The 20406-nt window shown below is 33.0% G+C and overlaps 4 protein-coding genes and 1 long non-coding RNA gene across 6 annotated transcripts in view; 3 read left to right on the top strand and 2 right to left on the bottom strand.

The window, feature by feature from the left end:
- The window catches only part of LOC115245850 (PH-interacting protein), a 12013-nt gene extending 4278 nt beyond the window's left edge, over positions 1–7735 (top strand). The window contains exons 12-22 of the mRNA XM_029824341.1: positions 413–740; positions 968–1163; positions 1300–1548; positions 1622–1843; positions 1975–2353; positions 2516–2915; positions 3025–3243; positions 3344–3524; positions 3622–3781; positions 3846–3968; positions 4374–7735. Of these exons, the coding sequence (XP_029680201.1) occupies positions 413–740; positions 968–1163; positions 1300–1548; positions 1622–1843; positions 1975–2353; positions 2516–2915; positions 3025–3243; positions 3344–3524; positions 3622–3781; positions 3846–3968; positions 4374–5374 (3458 nt within the window). The 3' untranslated portion in view covers positions 5375–7735. The remainder of the gene's footprint in view (positions 1–412; positions 741–967; positions 1164–1299; positions 1549–1621; positions 1844–1974; positions 2354–2515; positions 2916–3024; positions 3244–3343; positions 3525–3621; positions 3782–3845; positions 3969–4373) is intronic.
- Positions 7736–8210: 475 nt separating this feature from the next.
- LOC115245854 (coatomer subunit epsilon) lies at positions 8211–9911 on the bottom strand (the record flags this gene model as incomplete). The annotated part of the gene is made up of 2 exons (XM_029824345.1): positions 8211–9352; positions 9459–9911. Coding segments are annotated over 2 exons (762 nt in total), but the record flags the coding sequence as incomplete, so codon positions are not given.
- A 272-nt stretch (positions 9912–10183) lies between these two features.
- Positions 10184–10982, top strand: LOC115245853. Of its 2 annotated transcripts, none has more exons than XM_029824343.1 (3): positions 10184–10321; positions 10421–10651; positions 10825–10982. In XM_029824343.1, exons 1-3 carry the CDS (start codon positions 10271–10273, stop codon positions 10933–10935), a joined length of 393 nt encoding a protein of 130 aa, XP_029680203.1. In that variant the 5' UTR covers positions 10184–10270; the 3' UTR covers positions 10936–10982. The 2 variants fall into 2 exon arrangements, with proteins under 2 accessions (XP_029680203.1, XP_029680204.1); XM_029824344.1 differs by having other exon boundaries at positions 10208–10321; positions 10440–10651.
- A 200-nt stretch (positions 10983–11182) lies between these two features.
- Positions 11183–19637, top strand: LOC115245851 (phosphoinositide 3-kinase regulatory subunit 4). Its single transcript, XM_029824342.1, has 17 exons — positions 11183–11462; positions 11881–12061; positions 12132–12275; positions 12431–12585; positions 12680–12870; positions 13152–13882; positions 14071–14379; positions 14531–14914; positions 15427–15753; positions 16015–16341; positions 16432–16597; positions 16703–16813; positions 16918–17110; positions 17257–17422; positions 17506–17776; positions 17872–18202; positions 18294–19637. The coding sequence occupies exons 1-17, from the start codon at positions 11320–11322 to the stop codon at positions 18508–18510; spliced, it is 4347 nt and encodes a 1448-aa protein (XP_029680202.1). The 5' UTR covers positions 11183–11319; the 3' UTR covers positions 18511–19637.
- The window catches only part of LOC115245855, a 1713-nt gene continuing 926 nt past the window's right edge, over positions 19620–20406 (bottom strand). Inside the window, exon 3 of the long non-coding RNA XR_003885608.1 lies at positions 19620–20317. This is a non-coding gene — a long non-coding RNA (uncharacterized LOC115245855). The remainder of the gene's footprint in view (positions 20318–20406) is intronic.

Below are 20406 nucleotides of genomic sequence, written 5' to 3'. Positions count from 1 at the left end.
TTTTCATTTGTTCTTTGGACGACAATTTCCACCACGCATTGACTGTGAAAAAGTTAACACCGCAGCTAGATATGCACCCGGGGAAACAATGTCGGGGGTGTTGCCATCGAGAACAATAAAAATAGGAAAAATAAAAAGCGCCACGGGGGTTATAAATTTATATATACACACATATATATATATATATATATATATATATATATATATATATATATATATATATATATATATATATATATATATATATATATATATATATATATATATATATATATATATATATATATATATATATATATATATATATATATATATATATATATATATATATATATATATATATATATATATATATATATATATATATATATATATATATATATGTGTGTATATATAAATTTATATCAAACAGGGATGCAAGAAGTTATAGAAGGTCTTCCAGAACAAGAGCCAAGATCGAACATTGATCGATTGATTGAGGCTCTTGCTCAGAGACAAAATATTAATGCGGAGGGGGAAGTCATTGGTGCTGGTGAGGATAGAGAGAATATCGCGGAACAACCGATTCGTCAAATAGCGAGTCCTCGTGGTAGTAGAGCTGGTTTGAGGAGAGAGGGTAACGTCGAAGGTGTCCGACAAAGTAGCGGTAATTGGCAGAGGGATAACACTACGCCGTGGAATAAACCTATTCTTGCGCGTCCCATGAAACCTGCCATTAAAGAGACTCAAATTAAAGCGGTGTAAGTAATTATATCGCTTTTCTCTGATAATATTGTTGGATAAATAATATAATTATACAGCAATGACAATCTCAGGAAACAATTTGAAATAAATTTATTAATAATTTATTTATGATATACAGATCAACATTAATGTGATTACATATTAAATAAACTGCTAATATTAATGTTAAAAGAAAGATATATTGATTTTTACATTAATTCGCATTTGTACATTATTTGTGAAGTCACGCAATGGCAGACATGGAGTTAGAAAACTGGCGGCGAGAAATGCGACGGCGACCGCAGCCTACATCGAGCACTGCCACTAATCAAGGCAATATAGGAGGTAGACCCATAAACCGCAAACGTAATAGAACTACTAGACACGGTTATAGAACCAGAGCAACGCGTGATGAAGAACAGGAGGAGGAAGAATATGAGGTACCTCACAGAAGCGATATTTAATACTGATAAGTATTAACTCGTAGACAATTCTATTTGCTATTGTATAATAATGAATAGGAAATTTCAGAATTTTACAGTTGGTTAAGCGTCGTAATATTGTGCATTTTTACAGAATCCTGATAATACTGGCACATCAGCGAGTTCAGCCAGCACCAATAGCAATGATTCTACTGCTCATGAGGAAGATTTGTGTTCCGATAGCACTACTACAGACTCGAGCACTGAATATTCAGATTGGATGGCGGATCATGGACTGAATTTAGAACCGCCTAAACGTAGCAAACGCAAACCCGTGAAAAAGCGTTCTGTCACACCACCGAGTGATGTTGACAGAAGACGCAGTAAACGTCCTAAGAAAAAGGTAAGTTTGTAACTCTTATATTATTTTTAATTCACTTGAATTTTATTTAAACTATCATTTTATTATCCAACAGGGAGTACAAATAGCTAACGGTACTTGTGAAGTTCCTGACATTTACCGCCCTTCGGAATGGCTTACTGAAGTAATACCGAGGAAAGCCCCTTATTATCCGCAGATGGGCGATGAAATAGTATATTTCAGACAAGGTCAAAAATTCTATTTAGATGCAGTTAGGAATAAAAAGATTTATGAGCTTAGTCCACGGTGTGAGCCATGGACCAAGATGAATATTAGGGTATGTTTACTTTATTTTAGGGGATGAAAAAAGAGGTTTTTAACTATATAGGACGGAACATTTAAAAAAAATCTTAAATAGAATAGACACGCGCGTATATGTACTAATTAGAGAAAATATTTATATTGTAGGCACAAGAGTTTGTAAAAGTAGTGGGTATTAAATATGAAATTAAACCGCCTCGCTTATGTTGCTTGAAATTAGCGTTAATGGACGAAGACGGTCGACTTACCGGACAGAATTTCACTATCAAATATCACGATATGGCTGATGTGTTAGATTTCCTGGTGTTACGTCAAACTTTCGATACGGCGTTGGCACGAAGTTGGTCCGAAGGCGATAAGTTTCGCTGTATGATCGACGACGGTTGGTGGATGGGACAGATTGTTGGGATGGAGCCGCTAGATGAAGAATTTCCGGAATCGTTTTTTATGTGCTTTCGCGTCAGATGGGATAATGGAGAATACGAACGAATGAGTCCTTGGGATCTCGAGCCTGTTGATGAAGATAGTAAGCTCGTCATTTAATTCGCGATTATCAAAATAAATATTTATTTTTGAATTAATCGAAAAAGCGAGTATAAAAATGTATACTTTGATCTAATATTTTTATCTCGCTTTTTTCTCTACATTCTTCAATCTCGTACTATATGCGTTAATTATACCTGTTTAGGAATCCCGATGGAAATCGGTGGCGCGGTTCCCGTCTTACCGGAGGAAAGGCAAGCGATACTGTATCAACCCCATACGGAAGAATGGCCCATGGGTGATAGAGAAGCGACTTGTCGTCGAATTATACGAGGTCTGGATCAGGTGATGAGCCTCGCAATCGCGGAACCATTTGTGGCGCCGGTGGATCTCAGTCTTTATCCGACTTATGCGTATATTGTTGAATATCCGATCGATTTGTCGACTATAAAAGCTCGTTTTGATAATCATTTCTACAGAAGAATCACGTCGGCGCAATTTGATGTTAGATATTTGGCAACAAATGCTGAACAATTTAATGAACCTCATAGTCATATAGTGAAAAAGGCGAGAATAGTCACTGACTTGTGTTTGCGCATAATAAAGTAAGCAAATATATATTTTTTTAATTTAGTGCAAAAGTTAAAATTTATACAATCTTTACATTCTATACTAGTAGATGTTATATAATATAATATTGTTTATCTTATGCAGGGAACCTACTGATTTGGATGTTCCAGCAGTATATCATCAATTGAATGATACATACCATTCCTCTGAATCAGAGACAGAGATAGAAAACAAACCTTCAATGAGTAAACTAAGATCATCGAGTAGAAATTTACGTTCGCAACAAATCTCACAAGACTGGAAATTAGCATGTCGTCAATTATTGGAGAGTCTATGGCAATGTGAAGATTCAATTCCTTTTAGGTAAGATGTGGTGAAAATTTAAATTATCATTTGTTCTTTTTTATCTTTGCGAATATATAATCATATTGAAAATATAATTATATAGAAAATTGTTTTGCAGAGAACCAGTTGATAGATTAGAACATCCAGAGTATTATCAGATAATAGACACACCGATGGACTTGCGTACTGTCAAAGAGGATTTATTAGGCGGCAATTACGAAACACCATCGGAATTTGCCAAAGACATGAAATTAATATTTACAAATAGTAGAAATTTTAATACGAACAAACGTTCGAGGGTAAATTAATACAATTTTTGCTTTGTTTACATACTTTACATAGTTACTCCATAGTTCTCTGCGACACATTTTGTTAAATATTTTATTATTTATTCAGATATATTCGATGACAGTAAGACTATCGGCCATGTTTGAAGAACATATGCGTAGGATACTTTTAAATTGGAAATCGGCACGTAGACGTAACGACAATGCGAAAGCAAAAGGAAAAGGAAAAGGAAAACAGAAACGGAAACACAACTTAAGTAATGGTACAGGTAAGCATCTGTGTGTCTTATTGCTTTATATAAACGCAATATAATTAAATGCTAACTGTTGCAGGATCTTCTAAATCGAAACCTGTTCCAAGTGATGATGAGGATGAAGATGATGTAAATAGCGATAACGATGATGAGGAATCGAGTAAAGATCAGAAAAAGAAGAATTTTGACGTATCTACACCTGGTATGCGCATGTATCTTTCTAAATTCACTCTATATTTGTATCGCGAAAGAAATTTATTGGGTTTTGTACTCGAAAGTGTTGAGTAAAACTTGTAAGAATAAGTTGAATTAGGAATAAAACTATATGACTATACTTTAATAAGACCAGCGGAATTGAAGAACGAGCTATATTATAACTATCTTTTTCTCTTATTAACCATTTCTGTACTTTGTTCATACAAACCAAAATTTAGCAGATTTTTTTCACTAGAGATATCTTTTACAACAATTTACAGTTTATAAAATTGATAACCATTAAATTAAAATTATTATTGTGAAATATTTATAGTCGATTATCTACATTATTTTGATTCAAGTTATTTTATATTAAATTACTAATTTTGATTTGATTTTGGTCCCTTCCTAGGACCCTCACGGATGACGAATGGTCACACGAAGCGATCTATCTCGTCTCGACCGACGTTGAAACTGAGGATCTGCCGGTCAACCGTGTCGAAGAAGTCAAAGAACAGTGATAGTGATGTTAGTGAATCAGAGGCAACGACAGATACTGACAGTAGTGACAGTGCCCCTGTCCGACGAACTAGAGCAAGGACGGCGGTGCCTAGTGTTAGTGCCGATACCGATTCCGGGGATGATTATACGCTCAATGGTCGGGGCAAGCAGGTTCGCAAAAATCGCGGCAAGAATATTAAGAATAGTAAACAATCTAAATCCAAAGTGAAATCGAATGTTATCGTGGACGACGACGACGATGATGATGATGAATACGTTGCGAAGAACAAGGCGAATGACAATGATGACGAAGAGAACAAGGAAGACGACGAGGAACAGGAATTCGTCGCGCCAGAGTCCACGGAAGAGGAAAGTGAAGAAGAAAAATTTGTCAGGAGAGATACTAGATCGCGAAAATTAGTGGTAGAGAACAAGGAAAACCAAAAATACACCCCTAATAATGGAAAGAACGAAAATAGCGAGAGCGAGAGCGAGGAGGAGGATGATGAAGAACAGGACGAGGAGGAAGAAGAGGTGGAGGAAGATGAGGAAGAGAAACAGTTACAGCACGAGGTCAATAATCAAGATTCTGAAGACAGTGATTATTCATATAAAGTACAATTCAGGTCATCGCGCTCCAGCCGTCGGAAACAGCGCGGCTCCGTGGACTCGGAGGATACGAGGCAGCAGTACAGCAGCAGACGAGCGGGTCGAAAGCGTCCTCATTATAAGGAGGAAAGCGATGACAGTAACGGGGTGCCAGTAAGAAACCGACGCAAGATCAAGCGCCGCTCTTACGCTGAGGAGAGCGACGAGGACAGCGTACAGGAACCTGGCATTAGTATAAGTAGTAGAGGCCGTATACGTAAAATGACACCACGCGCGCGTGCTTATCTTTTAGAATCACCCTAACGACATCTTCTATGTTAGTAGAAGTCGTGTGTATATTAAAGAACCTGTTTCATAGAAATCCTGATAAAAATCGTATTATCTCGCGCATTCTCAGATCAATATATCACATTGCAATCGAAAAGCTAAAATGTAAACTATAGCGCGTATAAATACTTCGAAATGTTTGATTGACCAATTAGGATGGACATTTTTGCAGTTTTTCTCCTGATTCGTTTCGAAGCATTTATCAATAAAGCTAGAAGTAGAATGGACCTGGAAGATGAAGAGAGTTTTCAATCTGTTCATCTTCTCCATCTCTATATTTGTTTTTTTATTGTTACACATTGTTCATAATATGTAATTGCAATAGGAATTTTCGATACTATAGTACGGTTTTCGGAAATAACGTTGTAAGAACTAGAGTTCCAAACAAGATACAATATCTGTTACTTTCGGTGCACTCTTGTTTGGCTTACTTATATAAAATATAAAAATTATCGTACTATAGTGTCATATTGAATACTTCTGCTGTGAAGAACTTCTATTTTTACAAAGTAGTTCTTTGAAGCAGGTATTCTTTTCTTTTTATATTTGTCTAAATCTTCAAATGATATACATACTAATATAATGGTACAAGCGGAAATAGTTTTATAAGCAGACACACAATATTTTCGGTATCTTGATAGTCATCCTGTATATGACATGTTCAATCGAATTCACATTAGACAACTACTGTATATAAAGTTTCACTCGCTCTAAAGAAAATTATATAGAGAATTCTATATAATCGCGTTATTGTACAGATATAATGATTATCTTGTTACTTGTAAATGTGGAAAGACGAGCGGCTTGCTCGCGTAAAGACACGAGTTCTCGTTTGGTTGTGGCGATTGCTTCCATGATTTCGAAAGTTTTAAGATTCATATAAATACAATTTTTATGTTATGACAATAAAAAGAGAATCTGTATAAAATCATCTTATTTTATAAAATAGTTTTCAGTTTCGTAAAAATAATAAGCAAGTTAAACAATGCACTTGTGAAATTTATCAAGTTATCATTTTTACAGGTCTTCGCAATATATCATTGTAATAATTGTTCGTTGAGAGTTTATCTATAGAAAAACTTTATACGATTTTCTACATATTCTGAGTTATTAAGAACACATATGAAACAGTATTTTATTTTATCTATATGAAAGATTCTCGATACAGTAAAATGTAATAGTAATTAGATATAATTCAATTTCCGTATATTGCCCGGGTAAAATTTATGCGGTTTGTTACATATGCAATAATTTCTTCCTTGGACACTGGACTTATAATCAGCGTTTTTAAAGTTGTATTAAACAACGTGACATTTGCAATAGCAATTTGTTATTAGCATATAAAGAATTAAATTTTATTTTACTGATTGTGATGGAAAATATCAGGGAGAGTACAAGAAAATATTCTTTATTATTTTCTTCTCTTCTTTTTCCCTTTCTTCCTTCTTTTTGTTGATTCTGAAATTTCGTCACTGTTTTCGCTTCTCACAACTTTATTTAAGTTTAGGACACATCACGTGGTAAAAAAACGCGAGTCTGCCTCTCTGTGTAAATATACATTGTATTAACTCTCGTATCATTCTCTTTTCTTTCTTTTTTCTTTGATTATTTTATGTTGCATAACAGATAACATAAATTTTATATATAGTCCGTAATACTGCGTGTGAAATAACGATTTTTTATATAATTTGTATATCTGTTACGGATCTATATAATAAAAGGAGCCCCGTATGGTCACACAATTTTAGAATTTTTCATGAAGGCAGATAGACGTTTTCCAGATTTATATGACGCGAACTTGAATAGATTACGCATTACATAGTTGTGTAAATGATTAGACAATTATTGTCACCAGCAGCTAACATCGTTGATCAAGACAAATGCACAAAAGATCAAAAGTCTTGACTATCTCGAGCCATTGTGATATTAGTTTAAGAATATCAAATATATAAAATATAAATTGATAATATAAATTATCAATATAATTAGGATTGTAATTGATATTTTTTTAATGACTTAAATAAGAGAGTCATATCACATATAGACTCGATGATGTATCCAGCCTTTGATTAATATTAATTTAACGATGTTAACTTTGGTCTCACTCTATTAATCATATAATAATTGATATACTTCGCAAGATAATGATTCAGAAGTAATATAATTTCGTGTATATAAACTCTGCCGAGAACACACATAGGACTTAATATGAAGACAGTTACATTTTATGTACAGTTTGACTTATTCTGTTGTGAAATTTCAGCGTGTTTTGTTACATATAATATGGTTCTTTGAAACCCACCGTCACACCAATAAAAAAGATTAAATTGTTTTACATATGTGTCTATCTGTGTATTATTATTTGCCATTAACTTTGGAAGTTTTATAAACAAAACGTCAATTTTTCTCAATTTTATTGAAAATTCTACATGTAATTAACATGTATATTTAATTTTCATGCAAATTTTTGTTTTGAAACTTAACTTGTGTAATTTTCAAAATTAATCGTTTATTTATATTAACTACCTGATTATTTGTATTGTATAAAGTATTTCATAAATTTTTTATATTAAGTTTTTCAAAAGATTTCTTAATGTGCGTGTGTATATACATGCATAATAAATCTATAAATAAATGTTTCCCATACACACATGTATGTGAGACAAATATATTTACAAATTTATTAACAGATTGATTAATGAATTAAGTTTTACAGAAGTATATAATTAACGAGAAGATCTTATTTCTGATAGTTTTGAGGATATTTACAAGAATCGAGGAGCAATTTAAAAAGTAAAAGAAGGTAACTCTCTCTCTTTTGGCTTATATATATTTATAATGTATGAAATATTTTATTCTAATTCGTTTATCTGTACACCTCTAAATGGATAATACGAATATTACACGAAGAGACAATTCCATGTGAAACTTGCTAATAATGTTTATTTAGTTTGGATAATTTATAATTTTATAAAATGGCAGCCATATTTTTGTTATGTATTGATTATGTATGATGAGAGTATAATATTAGGATAAAATGGATAAAAGAAGTCGCGATTTCTTCAGTCACATATGATTCCATTCTTACAATTTCAAGTCTACATTGTTTCCATACAACTTTTCCATATCCGTATTTATTTTTCGTTAACATACTTAATTTAATATAAAAACGAAATATTTCAATATTGAAAAATAACATATATATCTATAAAAGAGAGATGTTTCTATTTATAGGATATATATATATATATATAATTTCGCGCATTATTTTCTATTCTACGAGAAATTGTTAGAATGTTTATGGAATCCCAGTATATGCAAATCATTTTGAAAACTGGATCATGAATTCTTCTAAGAATCAATATTGCGTGATCACATCTCATTCCATTCTCGATATAAATAAAACAATAACAAAAAAGTATATTTTAATAATTAAAGTCCGCTAAGTTTGAAATGCACTGTATAACTATATCAGAATCTATTTCAATATTACAACTTTAAAAAAGTTTTTTTATTTAAACAGAATAAACTTTACTCATTGGAGGCCGTCAATGGAGTCACTTATTTAGTCTCTGCTTGGATTCATTTATAATCAAGACTCGATCAAGCCTATCCCACAGAATGCCACAATCTGTTGAGTGGAACTCAGGCGGAAGATGAATATTGTTCCTTAAGTCTATGGAATTCTATCTCTTTTTGCAAATATTCCTTGACAAAAGGATGCTCCAAATGGGAATCTTTCAACTGACTTAAATAACGATTCGCCACTTCTGGTGGTTTGCCCATATGCTGGGAAAGAACAATCATATTGATCAATGTATCTGGATTATTACTATCTTTATCGAGAGACTCTTGCAAAGCCGTCTCCGCCTCCTCATATTTAGCTTGTCCGATAAAACAAGTAGCTTGTCCATTCAATAACATGCTTGTACTGGAATGCTTGTCAATCATCTCCTGAAATAGTTTATACATAGTGAGACAACACACTTTTAGTAAAGCAAATTAAAATATCAGCATAAAATGCCATTTGATATAAGATAAACAGTTAATCCTTTCTCACCTGAAAGATGTAATAAGCATCTTGCAGTTTGTCACCACCGCTAGTAATGTTAACCCATGCTTGAGCAAGTTGAGTCAAAGTAGCATCATCATCCTTTTCCTGCATCGTCTTTAGCTCTTTACGGGCCAGATCTGGACGATCCATTTTGAGATATATCTGCAATGTCAGTGCCATGCATTCTAAATGATCCACGTCGTGTAATATTCGGAGAGCAGCCTCCAGATTCTTTTCGTGATAATAAATGGTCGCAGCTACAATCAGGAAATTATGATTATCGAAATTTGGATGACTAGCTTCCTTGTCAAGTTCAGCTACTATGGCCTCGCGACGATGTGGGTTGGCGAAATATTCGGCTAAGGTCTTTAATGGTTGCAATTCTGGTGGAGATAAATTGTTGATTTCATCTAACACCACACGGAATTTTCTTTGTGCTATGTAGGCGCGATAGAGGAGAAGGTTTTATCTCTTATTTAATTTTAATTATCAGCTTTTTTATTTTTTTTTCAATTGTATAACTTGCAGTCAATATTCATATGTCAGTTTATTATTTCATTGTATTAAAGTATCTGATTATATTCTATTTTAATTTCATGAAGATATGTATATATATATTAATTATATATAATTAAAAGTATTTTTTAAACATTAATAAATATTTTATTATATTTTTTTATTTAAATAGATGATACTATTGCAAATAGATAAATAATTTTTTAAATTAAATCAAAAGGTTTTTTAAAATAATAAAACAATTGAATTGAAAGAAGATTTTATACTTCCAGATTTGGGATATCAGAGTTTCGACTGGTTCGATGAGGGTAATCAAAGGTCCTCATATATGCGGTGATGCCATCGATATATGTGTAAGATTTTTTTTGTCTCATTGATAAATTGATATCTACATTTACCAATGAAAGCTCTATATTATATAAATGCATTTTTTCATATATCTTGTTTACTAGGAAACGCGCATCCTTACAGGCTCTTGGGTAGTGCGTGATAGTCTACAAATATGGGATCTGATGAGCGCGAAACTCATCGAAACGATAAATCCGCAAAACAGATTGTCGACTTTGAACGGCGAATTTCTTTATGCAGTACAATATTTTGATGGGGATCCCTATGGTGATCTTATCCTGACTGGAGGCTCCGGTACTGGTGCACTTGAAGTGATTAGTTTAAAAGAAAAGAAGGTTTGTGCGATTCGTCATTCCTGATTACATTAAATAGATTCAGATTGTTACAAGAAGATAAAAAGGAAAGACAATTATTTATACGTTACTAGATATAAGAAATATCTTTCTTAAATATTTTTAAAAGATGGCAATAAAACAATTTTTCACTTCATTAATCATTTTTAATGCAGGTAATGGGAAGTATCAGTGTAAGCAAGCCGATTTTTACCATAGACAGCCACCAGACTACAATAATATTTGGTGGCATAGAATCTGTGTTAAGACTTGGAGATTATTATTGATGTAATATCGTACTGATCAAGTTATTAAATCTTATTAAATAATATAATTTGAAATATATTATTTCTTTTTCTCTAATATTTCTTTATATAAAAGCTACAAAAATATGACATTTATAGTTCTTATAAACATTATTTAAGACACTGTTTTGAGAGAGAAATTAAATAAAAATTCCAAAATTATTTATATAAATATTACAAAATTTGTGGCATTGAATTGCACAAAACTGTTGCTCTTATATTTGAAATTTCGCGCTTATTTAAAGTACTACAGGTTATAAGGGGTACATTTTACAAGTGACAAAAGTACTAGATTCTCAAATCGGAGATTGGGATTGGCGATTGGCTACATTGCATCTGTAAGATGCGAAAAATCGGGAAAAATGGATGACGAGAGTGAATATATTAGTTTTGTCTAAACTTTATCTTAGCAGCAAAATGGGTAATCAATTAGTGGGCATTGCGCCCAGTCAAATATTTCCAGTAGAACACTATTTGACGGATCATAGCGATTTATTGTTCGACGTAAAGTAAGTACATTTATCAAATTATTCCACTTTACGTATATATACATTTTGCTAGAAGAGTATAATGTGAACAATTATTGTCAAGTCGTTGATTCATATTGAAGCGTTCTGTCTTATAATAAAGGTAGCTTATTATGTTATAATAATTACGTACGAATTATTCATGTTGTGACTAATAATAATATTACAAACATTATCAAACATGCATGATATTCTACTATCTGTTGACAATTCTTCATATCATGATCCTTGCATGATTTACATTATGTACATTAATGTATTATTAACAATATGTCAAGATGCCGCAATATGTAGAAAAATTTGACGGAAATATTATTTATGATAAGATTAAATTATAAGATAAAGTATTAAGTAATATAAGCTCTACCTGCTGATTTACAAAATTCTTTGTCATTCATAGCTTAGGAAGTACTAGATTTTTCAAAGTGGCTCGAGCTCGCAGCCAGGAAGGCCTGATAGTTGTAAAAGTATTTGCAATTCATGATCCAACATTGCCATTATCTACCTATAAGGACAAGCTAGAGGAGATTAGATCAAAGCTAGCCTCAGCTGTCAACTGCCTACCATTTCAACGAATGATTGTGAGCATCATAACAATAATAAATATGTATAGTTTTATAGGAATTAGAATTAATTGTATGTTTGGATTAGCTTACAGAAAAAGCAGGCTCAATAATGCGAGAATATGTAAAATATTCTCTTTATGACAGAATCAGCACTAGACCATTTTTAACAAGCATTGAAAAAAAGTGGATTACTTTCCAAGTATTGTATGCTCTTCATCAAGTTCATAAGGTAAAATTAAGCATTTAAAAGAGAGTTATTCAAAATAGCATACAAAGAATCAAGAAAATTCTTTGAATCTTATATGAGTTGTTTCTTTATTTTAATAAAGTCTTTTAATTATAATTTCCAAAAATTAAAAAAATATTTTTTTGTCATATATATAGTTTGGAGTTTGTCACGGTGACATAAAACTGGAAAACATTATGATAACTAGCTGGAACTGGGTATTACTTACAGATTTTGCTAGTTTTAAACCAACATATTTACCAGAAGATAATCCTGCGGATTTCTCATACTTCTTTGATACTTCCAGGAGAAGGTAAAATTTTTCTTAAAGCTTTTATTAAGCTTTATTAAAAAATTTCTTGTTTTTAATTGTAAATAATATAATCTGTACTTTTTAATATTTTCAGGACTTGTTACATAGCACCTGAACGATTTGTGAAAACATTATCCTCAGAATTAAGCAATACATTGTTATTGCCAGAACAAGAAGTAAAAACAGGCGATCTACATCCCATGATGGATATCTTTTCTGCAGGATGTGCTTTAACAGAATTGTATAATGAAGGCCATCCACCATTTGATTTTTCACAGCTTTTAGGTATATATTGTTTTTAATCTAATTGCTATTGATAGGACTGGTTTTAGAAATACTATTTTACTTTAATATTTACACTGTAAAAACTTTATTTTTCTTAATATTTACATCAATTTAAAGTATTTGTGTATGTTACTGTTCTTAAATCTTTTTTTTTCTCTCCTTGTTTCTCAAATTACGAATAAAAAGCAATTATGTAATATGCAGAATATATAACAGAAAAGCCAGTCTTATATAGTAAGTGCAAAAATTTTACTAATTATTAAAGTTGTATTGGAATCAAGCATACAGGAACAATGAATATTCAGTGAACAAACACTTGGACAGTATAGACGATCCAGGAATACGAGAGTTGCTTGGGTCAATGCTCGAGAGAAATCCGTTAAACAGAAAGAGTGCTGAAATTTATCTGGCTCAAGCTCGCGGTATCATTTTTCCGGAATATTTTTATTCCTTTCTGCAATCTTATATGCTCATTTTTTCCGCCGCTCCGATTTTATCACCGGACGAAAAAATAACTAGATTAAAAAAGGACATTGGCAATATTATAAGTATATTAAGGGCAGAAGAAAATGAACGAACGAGAATGAAATCTACAGAAACAAAATCTAGCCAATGCGAAAGTAACATGGAATCGATTAAGGACGATTCTGGTCACAGTGAGGAAAACACTATGGTAGAAGTCGACAGCGATCAAAGCTCCGATAAGACCGATTTGAATCAACTTGACATGAAGAGTACAATTCAAGATGTTAGCACTGAAAGTCAAGTAGAAGTGGAACCAGAACTTAAAACATCTGTGGATTGTAAACAAACGTGCAATGAAGAATCCCAGAAACCAGTTTTAGCTTCGACTGACATTCTAGAAGGACTCGTTATCATAACTCAACTTGTTACATCTTGCATAAGAGGATTGCATCACTCGCAATCTAAATTATATAGTTTAGAAATATTATTGGAGCTAGCTGAAAATGTTTCCGATGAGACAATTCTTGACAGAATATTACCTTACATTGTAAGTATCATTGTACCAATGCATTTTCAAATTTTTTTAATTGAAGTATATTAAAATAAATATTATTCACCAATTTATATTTATAAACTTAACTAAAAAATGTTTGGGTATTAGATGAATTAATTATTGTATGTGTTCTTTTATATTGTTAATTGTGATACATAATTCTTATAATCTTTCTTATATAGTTCCATCTGGTCCACGATCCGGCACCGCGAGTAAGAGTATCGGCGATACATACTTTGACAAAGTGTTTGCATCTTGTGAAATCGATACCATCTTCGGATGTGAACATATTCCCTGAATACATTCTACCAGGTTTAGCACATATAACCCAAGATGACGCAGTTATTGTTAGGGCAGCTTATGCGGAAAATATTGCACATTTGGCACATATTGCTTTACGTTATCTAGAGAATGCTCATCTGTCTAACTTGAACAACAAAGAGGGGCCAAAGCCCAGTTATGATAGTGAACTGCAAACCTTGCATGAAATGGTACCGATATTTTTCATATTTCATAAATAGAGTAAAATAATGTGATTTATGGAATTTTTATTGTTTGAACTGAAACACATATATTGTCATCACATCAAATTATCTTGGTTTATTTTGGTTAATTTTTTTCATATTTTTCGTTTTTATTTAGGTCCAACAATCAGTTTCAATGTTGTTAACAGACCCCCAAAATTTAGTGAAACAGACTTTGATGGAGAATGGAATAAATAAATTGTGTGTATTCTTTGGCAAACAAAAGGCGAACGATATTTTACTCAGTCACGTTATCACATTCTTAAACGACAAAGAGGACAGGGAATTGAGAGGTTCCTTCTTTGAATGCATAGTGGGTGTGGCTGCATATGTTGGTTGGCATAGTAGCCCTATATTAATGCCACTTCTGCAGCAAGGCCTATCTGATCCAGAAGAATTTGTAACCACAAAGGCCATAAATGCTATGGCGACGCTTACAGAATTAGGTCTGCTGCATAAATCTGCTCTCTATCAACTATTATCAGAAACTATGGTTTTTCTGGTATGTTTTATCTGTATTATTATATGTGATAGTATTTGATAAATTTTTTTATGTAATTTTAGTTATATACTTTTATCTAGTAAGATTTTCTTTCTTCCAATAGTTTTGTTTTATAAAGGATTTTTTTGTTAGAATCATTTTTCTCTTTTATCAAACCGAGATATTGATGTTGTGATTATTTAAAGATAAAGAATTTTTAAGTGGCAAAAAATTTGATAAGTTTCAGGATATTATTTTAAGCAAATTTGTCTTTGAAAAATTTAATTTGCAGAAGATTAGAAAATTATTAAAGTATTTAATGTTAAAAATATAACAAATATATCATATTCAGTAAAAACAGTAGGCTTCTTTAATTTCCGTTAAAAAAATTTTAAGTTTACATTTATAAAAGAAAATCTGTGGTTGTGTAAAAAAAGTTTGATTTGAAACACTCTTTTGTGTATTTTATTGACACAATATATATTACTCTGTGTTTTATTGATACGATCAATTTATACATGTACTCTCTATAGGTTCATCCAAATTTATGGATACGTCATGCAACCGTCGGCTTTATATCCGCGGCGGCGAGGACTTTGAACGTAGTAGATGTTCAGTGTAAAGTTCAGACGATGCTTCAACCGTATTTGAAGCATTCATTGATCCAGATAGAAAAGGAGATTTTATTGCTAGAGGCTCTCGTTCCTCCCATATCCAGAATAGTGTACGACTCTGTAGTAAAGTATAACGATGTGGAGGAGTTGTTTCAGGTACTCGAACAAAGACAGGCAGTCAGAGCGAAAGCTGTGATGGGTGTCGTGCCACCACAATATAACGATATGAGTACGTCTTTACGAAACGTAAGTAATGTCGATTATATTAGTGTATATACTCAAAATAACATTGAAAAAATTTCTATTATTACACAATAAAACTATTAATATATTGTTAATGTAATGAAGCTAAATATTAAAACAAAGATGTAAAAAAATGTGCGTTATGTATTTATCATGTATGTCTTGAAAGAAATTTAAATAAAGTTATAAATTATTTTTTGATAGTCCTTATTACTGTATAAAAAAAAAAAAATGCAAAAAAATTCACAAACATGTCTTTTTCAGCTTTTTAGGCGACTGAGTTCAGAATCGATGACAGAGGCAGTTGAGGATCAATTGCTGATCATGAAACCACACTTGATTAAGATCAATAAATACCGTTCTGTTGACACGAAGCAAAATATTGTAAAGCTTGCGGACGGCAAGCTGGAGCTAAGTCCAGTGAAGGATAGGATAAGACACCATGTCGTTGTATTGTATCCCGATGCGAAAGGAGACTTGACTTTGCCACCCTTCAAGAGATTAGATCGAAGAACATCGGAGACCGTTGGCACGTATGCAACAATGAATCAGGAATGGCGCACGATGTTTGCAGCTCAAGACAATGCTCAGGTAATGAAGTCATATCGATAATTCTATGCTTTTTATATTTTTCTGTGCTAATTTACAATAATTATTATCATTTTATTGTGTGTGCGACAGCATGCTATCGTTAAAATGTCAGACATGACTGGAAGCAGTGGTAGTCCTAGTCAGAGCATACATAGCGGAGATATTCATTTATCTCCTCATCATTGTCTGTCAGATATGACCAGCATTAATTCTCTCATGAACGATCATTCGCTCCACGAACGGTCCTACATACAATGTAAGTGAAATTAATGAAAATATTGAGATAATATTGATTTGTTTGAAGAAGTTTTTATAAGATTTCTTTGGAAAAATAAATTGAACGAGATTGATGATTTTATAGATAGATGTGCACCATGTCGATTGGAAGTACGGCAATTAACGTGTCGAAAGCAGGAACAACATACGGCAATATTAAGAGCGAAGTGTTGGGCTAATAACGTCTGCGAAGCCGGTAAATAAAATATGTAGTTTATATAAATTATATATTATATCTATGTATCATAGGATTATCAGGAGAAAGATGCTTCTTTATTTGTTATCGATGTTGACTGAAAGGCTCTACGTCAATGCCAAAGGATTGGAGGCCCCGGGGAGTTCCGGTCGCGCATCTTCACGAGCACCGAGCCGCGGTGAATAGATTGGTTTCGATACCGGATACCAGTTTATTTGCAAGTAATTCTTCCGACGGATGCATTAAAATTTGGGACGCCAGTAAAATGGAAGGACGAAACATTGCTAATCGTTCTAGGTATACCTTTTTTCTTCCAGAGCGATTGTGTATATTACAAAAAATATCTGCGTTTTTTTCACGCTTGATAATTATATCAGTCTCAAGTTTCAAATCTCAAGCTATTCTAGTAATAGTATTTACTTTCTGATGTACGTTTTAAATAGGCAAACGTACATGCACAGAGGAGGCCCATTGGTTGGCTTAACCGTGTGCGACCAAGGGCAATCTTTAGCTAGTTCGGCGAGCACATCCGGAACGGTATTCGTACTTCGGATTGAGTCAAATTCTAGTAAAATGAGTCTAATTGGCACTCGTCAATTGGATCTTCAGGTGAGATGAGATATTTATGTATAATATAAACATTCGATGGACGGGAGTGTTTTAGAGTTATTGCTTGCGATTTTATTTAACAGGAAGAAGGATGTGCCGTTGATCTGCAATATCTAGATTGCGGCTCTCAATCGGTTCTCGTGTATGCTTCGTTATACGGATCGCTAGTAGGCTGGGATTTGCGGTGTCCTGGGACAATATGGCGTTTGGAGAACGATTTGAAACACGGAGTTATCACATCATTCTGCGTAAATAGTCATCAGCAATGGTTGACTCTCGGTACTAGCTCGGGTATTCATACCTGTTGGGACTTGAGATTTCAATTGCCAATAACGAGTATCAAGCATCCGACAGGTAGATTATCGCCGATTATTTCCAATATCCCTGTATAAAAGTAATATATCTTAGTATACTATCATTCTTTCTAACACTGTTTATATATTTTTTAGGCGCCAGAGTGCGAAAGGTCATTACGCATCCAACGGAACATTCGTGGATAATCTCGGCGGTACAAGGTAATAACGAGATTTCAATGTGGAATCTGGAAACTGACCATCGACAAATGGTTCTGTGGGCGTCGAACGCCCCGCCATTGAGTCGCACTCAGGCCGGTCATAGTGTGTGTGCCATGTACGCCGGATGCATCGACTGCTCGGGCTTTCTCCTAGCCGGTGGCACCGATATGCGGCTACGTTTCTGGGATTTTAATAGGCCCACCACGTCTTACGTTGCTCTGCCTGCTGCCAATGATGGTCTCACGCCGAATTCATTAGCATATGAGTCAGTAATCAATCAGATATAAAATTTTATCTTATATATATATCATATTACTACGCGATGATGTGCCATAATGTCGCTTCTCTGTTTATAGTTTACGTTTAATAGATGGAACGAATGTTGTACAAGAAGTAATGGTAGATGATGATTCTAATCCGTCATCCGGAAGTGACGCGAGAGGAAGAAACATAGAAGAAAATGGTCCTGAAACTCCACCTTCTGGCCAACACGACACGATCTCTGCCGTGGCTATGTCGAATATGTGCTTTCTCACCGGGAGCACGGACGGCCTAATACAAGTTTGGAAATGATTGTTTTTCACGCTCCCATACTTGATTCCAAAGTTCCTCGCTCGGACGACAAAAGGTTTTTTACAGTGCAATGCGGATTTCTCTCTTGTAATAACGAAATCATTGTGATTCAAGTAAGGAATAAGTTATTCTCTAGAATAATCCAATAGGCAAATTGTCCAGCAATGTGGTCGGATAATTACCATAGTATAATTTATTTAAAGAGAGTCGGAAGAATCGTGATAAAACAGCATGGATATAATGCCACAATATTTCATTTTGGCAAAAATTAGTAATTATATTTTTTAAACAATTTTGTAATTATTGTTGACATCAGGACTCATTGCAAATTGGTGATATCATATTCACTGTGTTCAAAATAACTTTACAAATCACATCAATTTATTTGGGTTTATATCATTTCTTTTTTTTTTTTTTTTAGAAAATATAATTTCTAAATATAATTTCTAATATAATTTTATAGATAAATTACATACAAGTAAGAAAAATACAATTTACAATTAGATTTCAATTTAAATTATATTTTATATTGCTCAGTTTATTCTTGGACAATTTTAGGATGGTTCTTATTATTTTCTTAAATCATAAATATCGATATGTATGTACTATGTTGCCATGCTGTACTAACTCTGTGATTCTCTCTGGACTGTATATAAAACATGTAATATACATGATATTTAAGATTACCAGTTATTACAATTGCGCTATATAAGTGTGCATTTTTTAAGAAAATCGAACATAAACTTGCATTATACCATGTATAATAATGTATATAATTTATTTTTGTACGTAAAAGACAGCGAAGAAAAAGATAGCTTGGAATATTACTGATATATTAGAGAGATGTAACGAGTTTAGAATGTCTATATTACACAAATTGATAGACAAGCCTTCGGAATAGCTGTATCTAAATTAACAGATATTTACTTCCATTTGCGCATTTGTAATTTAACACGAAATTGCGCTGACACAAATTGATTTTGCAGTATAGCAGAATGTTTTTTTATTATAAAATGTCTAAAATACTAATCCATAAACTGTGTTTTAATGGATCATTTATATCGTTCAATTTTTTTATCCTACAGTGGATTGTAGATATTTGTATCAACTTTTTTTTTTTTTTTTTTTAAATCCGACATAAAATACTGACCAAGAAACGAGGCTAAAACAATAATAAAATTCGTGTATGAAAATGCGACATGCAAACAATTATTTTTTCGCTTCATACTTTACACAGTGAATGCGTTATAGTAAGTAGCTATTTGTAATAGCGCGAATATTCATGTATATTCCTTTGCTAATATTATCACACATATGGACACACATATACACACACACACATAAACATACCGACTGAAATACTCATAATCAGTGGATGTATAATGTGTCTGAAGCTATAGATTGTTACAATAAATTCATATTTTTAACGCATGACGAGTTCTTGTTTGTGTTTGGCACAACAGATATAAGGGTTGATCGAAAGTTTCTTTTACCAGGGGCAGACAGGTGCGGCAGGATAAGGCACGCGTCCTGGGAATGCATACGAATCCGGATTTATCGTCTTGCAGATCTGCTTCCAACGTTCTTTACCGCCTCTGCCCTGACGATATTGCTGATACGGGCCATCTTGTCCGTTCGCATATTCGATATTTCGATTGTCGTATGAAGATTGTCGGGGAAACCATAAATTGAGCCAAGGTACGCAAAAAGAGGAACTGATCAATAACAGTAATAAAAAGATTAGCTTCATTTTAATTGCATCTCCTGGAAATATTGATTGTTTTTATGATAATCTTCCCGTGATGATCTGAAAGGAGAAGGAAGATTATTTTCTTCATTCTTGTGAATACATTTTAAACTCTTTTAAAAATATTTACATATGTATATATATATATA

The sequence above is a fragment of the Formica exsecta genome, unplaced genomic scaffold, assembly GCF_003651465.1.
Source record: "Formica exsecta isolate Colony F162 unplaced genomic scaffold, ASM365146v1 scaffold1327, whole genome shotgun sequence".
NCBI classification, from domain to species: Eukaryota; Metazoa; Arthropoda; class Insecta; order Hymenoptera; family Formicidae; genus Formica; species Formica exsecta.
This window is presented reverse-complemented; position numbering and strand designations above follow the sequence as displayed.

Coding starts and splice junctions, on each gene's coding strand:
- LOC115245853 (XM_029824343.1), top strand. CDS start 10,271: ATGAGGGTAATCAAAGGTCCTCATATATGCGGTGATGCCATCGATATA. Junction 10,322..10,420: donor GTGATGCCATCGATATATGT/GTAAGATTTTTT, acceptor CTTGTTTACTAG/GAAACGCGCATCCTTACAGG. Junction 10,652..10,824: donor TTAGTTTAAAAGAAAAGAAG/GTTTGTGCGATT, acceptor TTTTTAATGCAG/GTAATGGGAAGTATCAGTGT.
- LOC115245851 (XM_029824342.1), top strand. CDS start 11,320: ATGACGAGAGTGAATATATTAGTTTTGTCTAAACTTTATCTTAGCAGC. Junction 13,883..14,070: donor ACAGAATATTACCTTACATT/GTAAGTATCATT, acceptor TTTCTTATATAG/TTCCATCTGGTCCACGATCC. Junction 18,203..18,293: donor CCGAATTCATTAGCATATGA/GTCAGTAATCAA, acceptor CTCTGTTTATAG/TTTACGTTTAATAGATGGAA.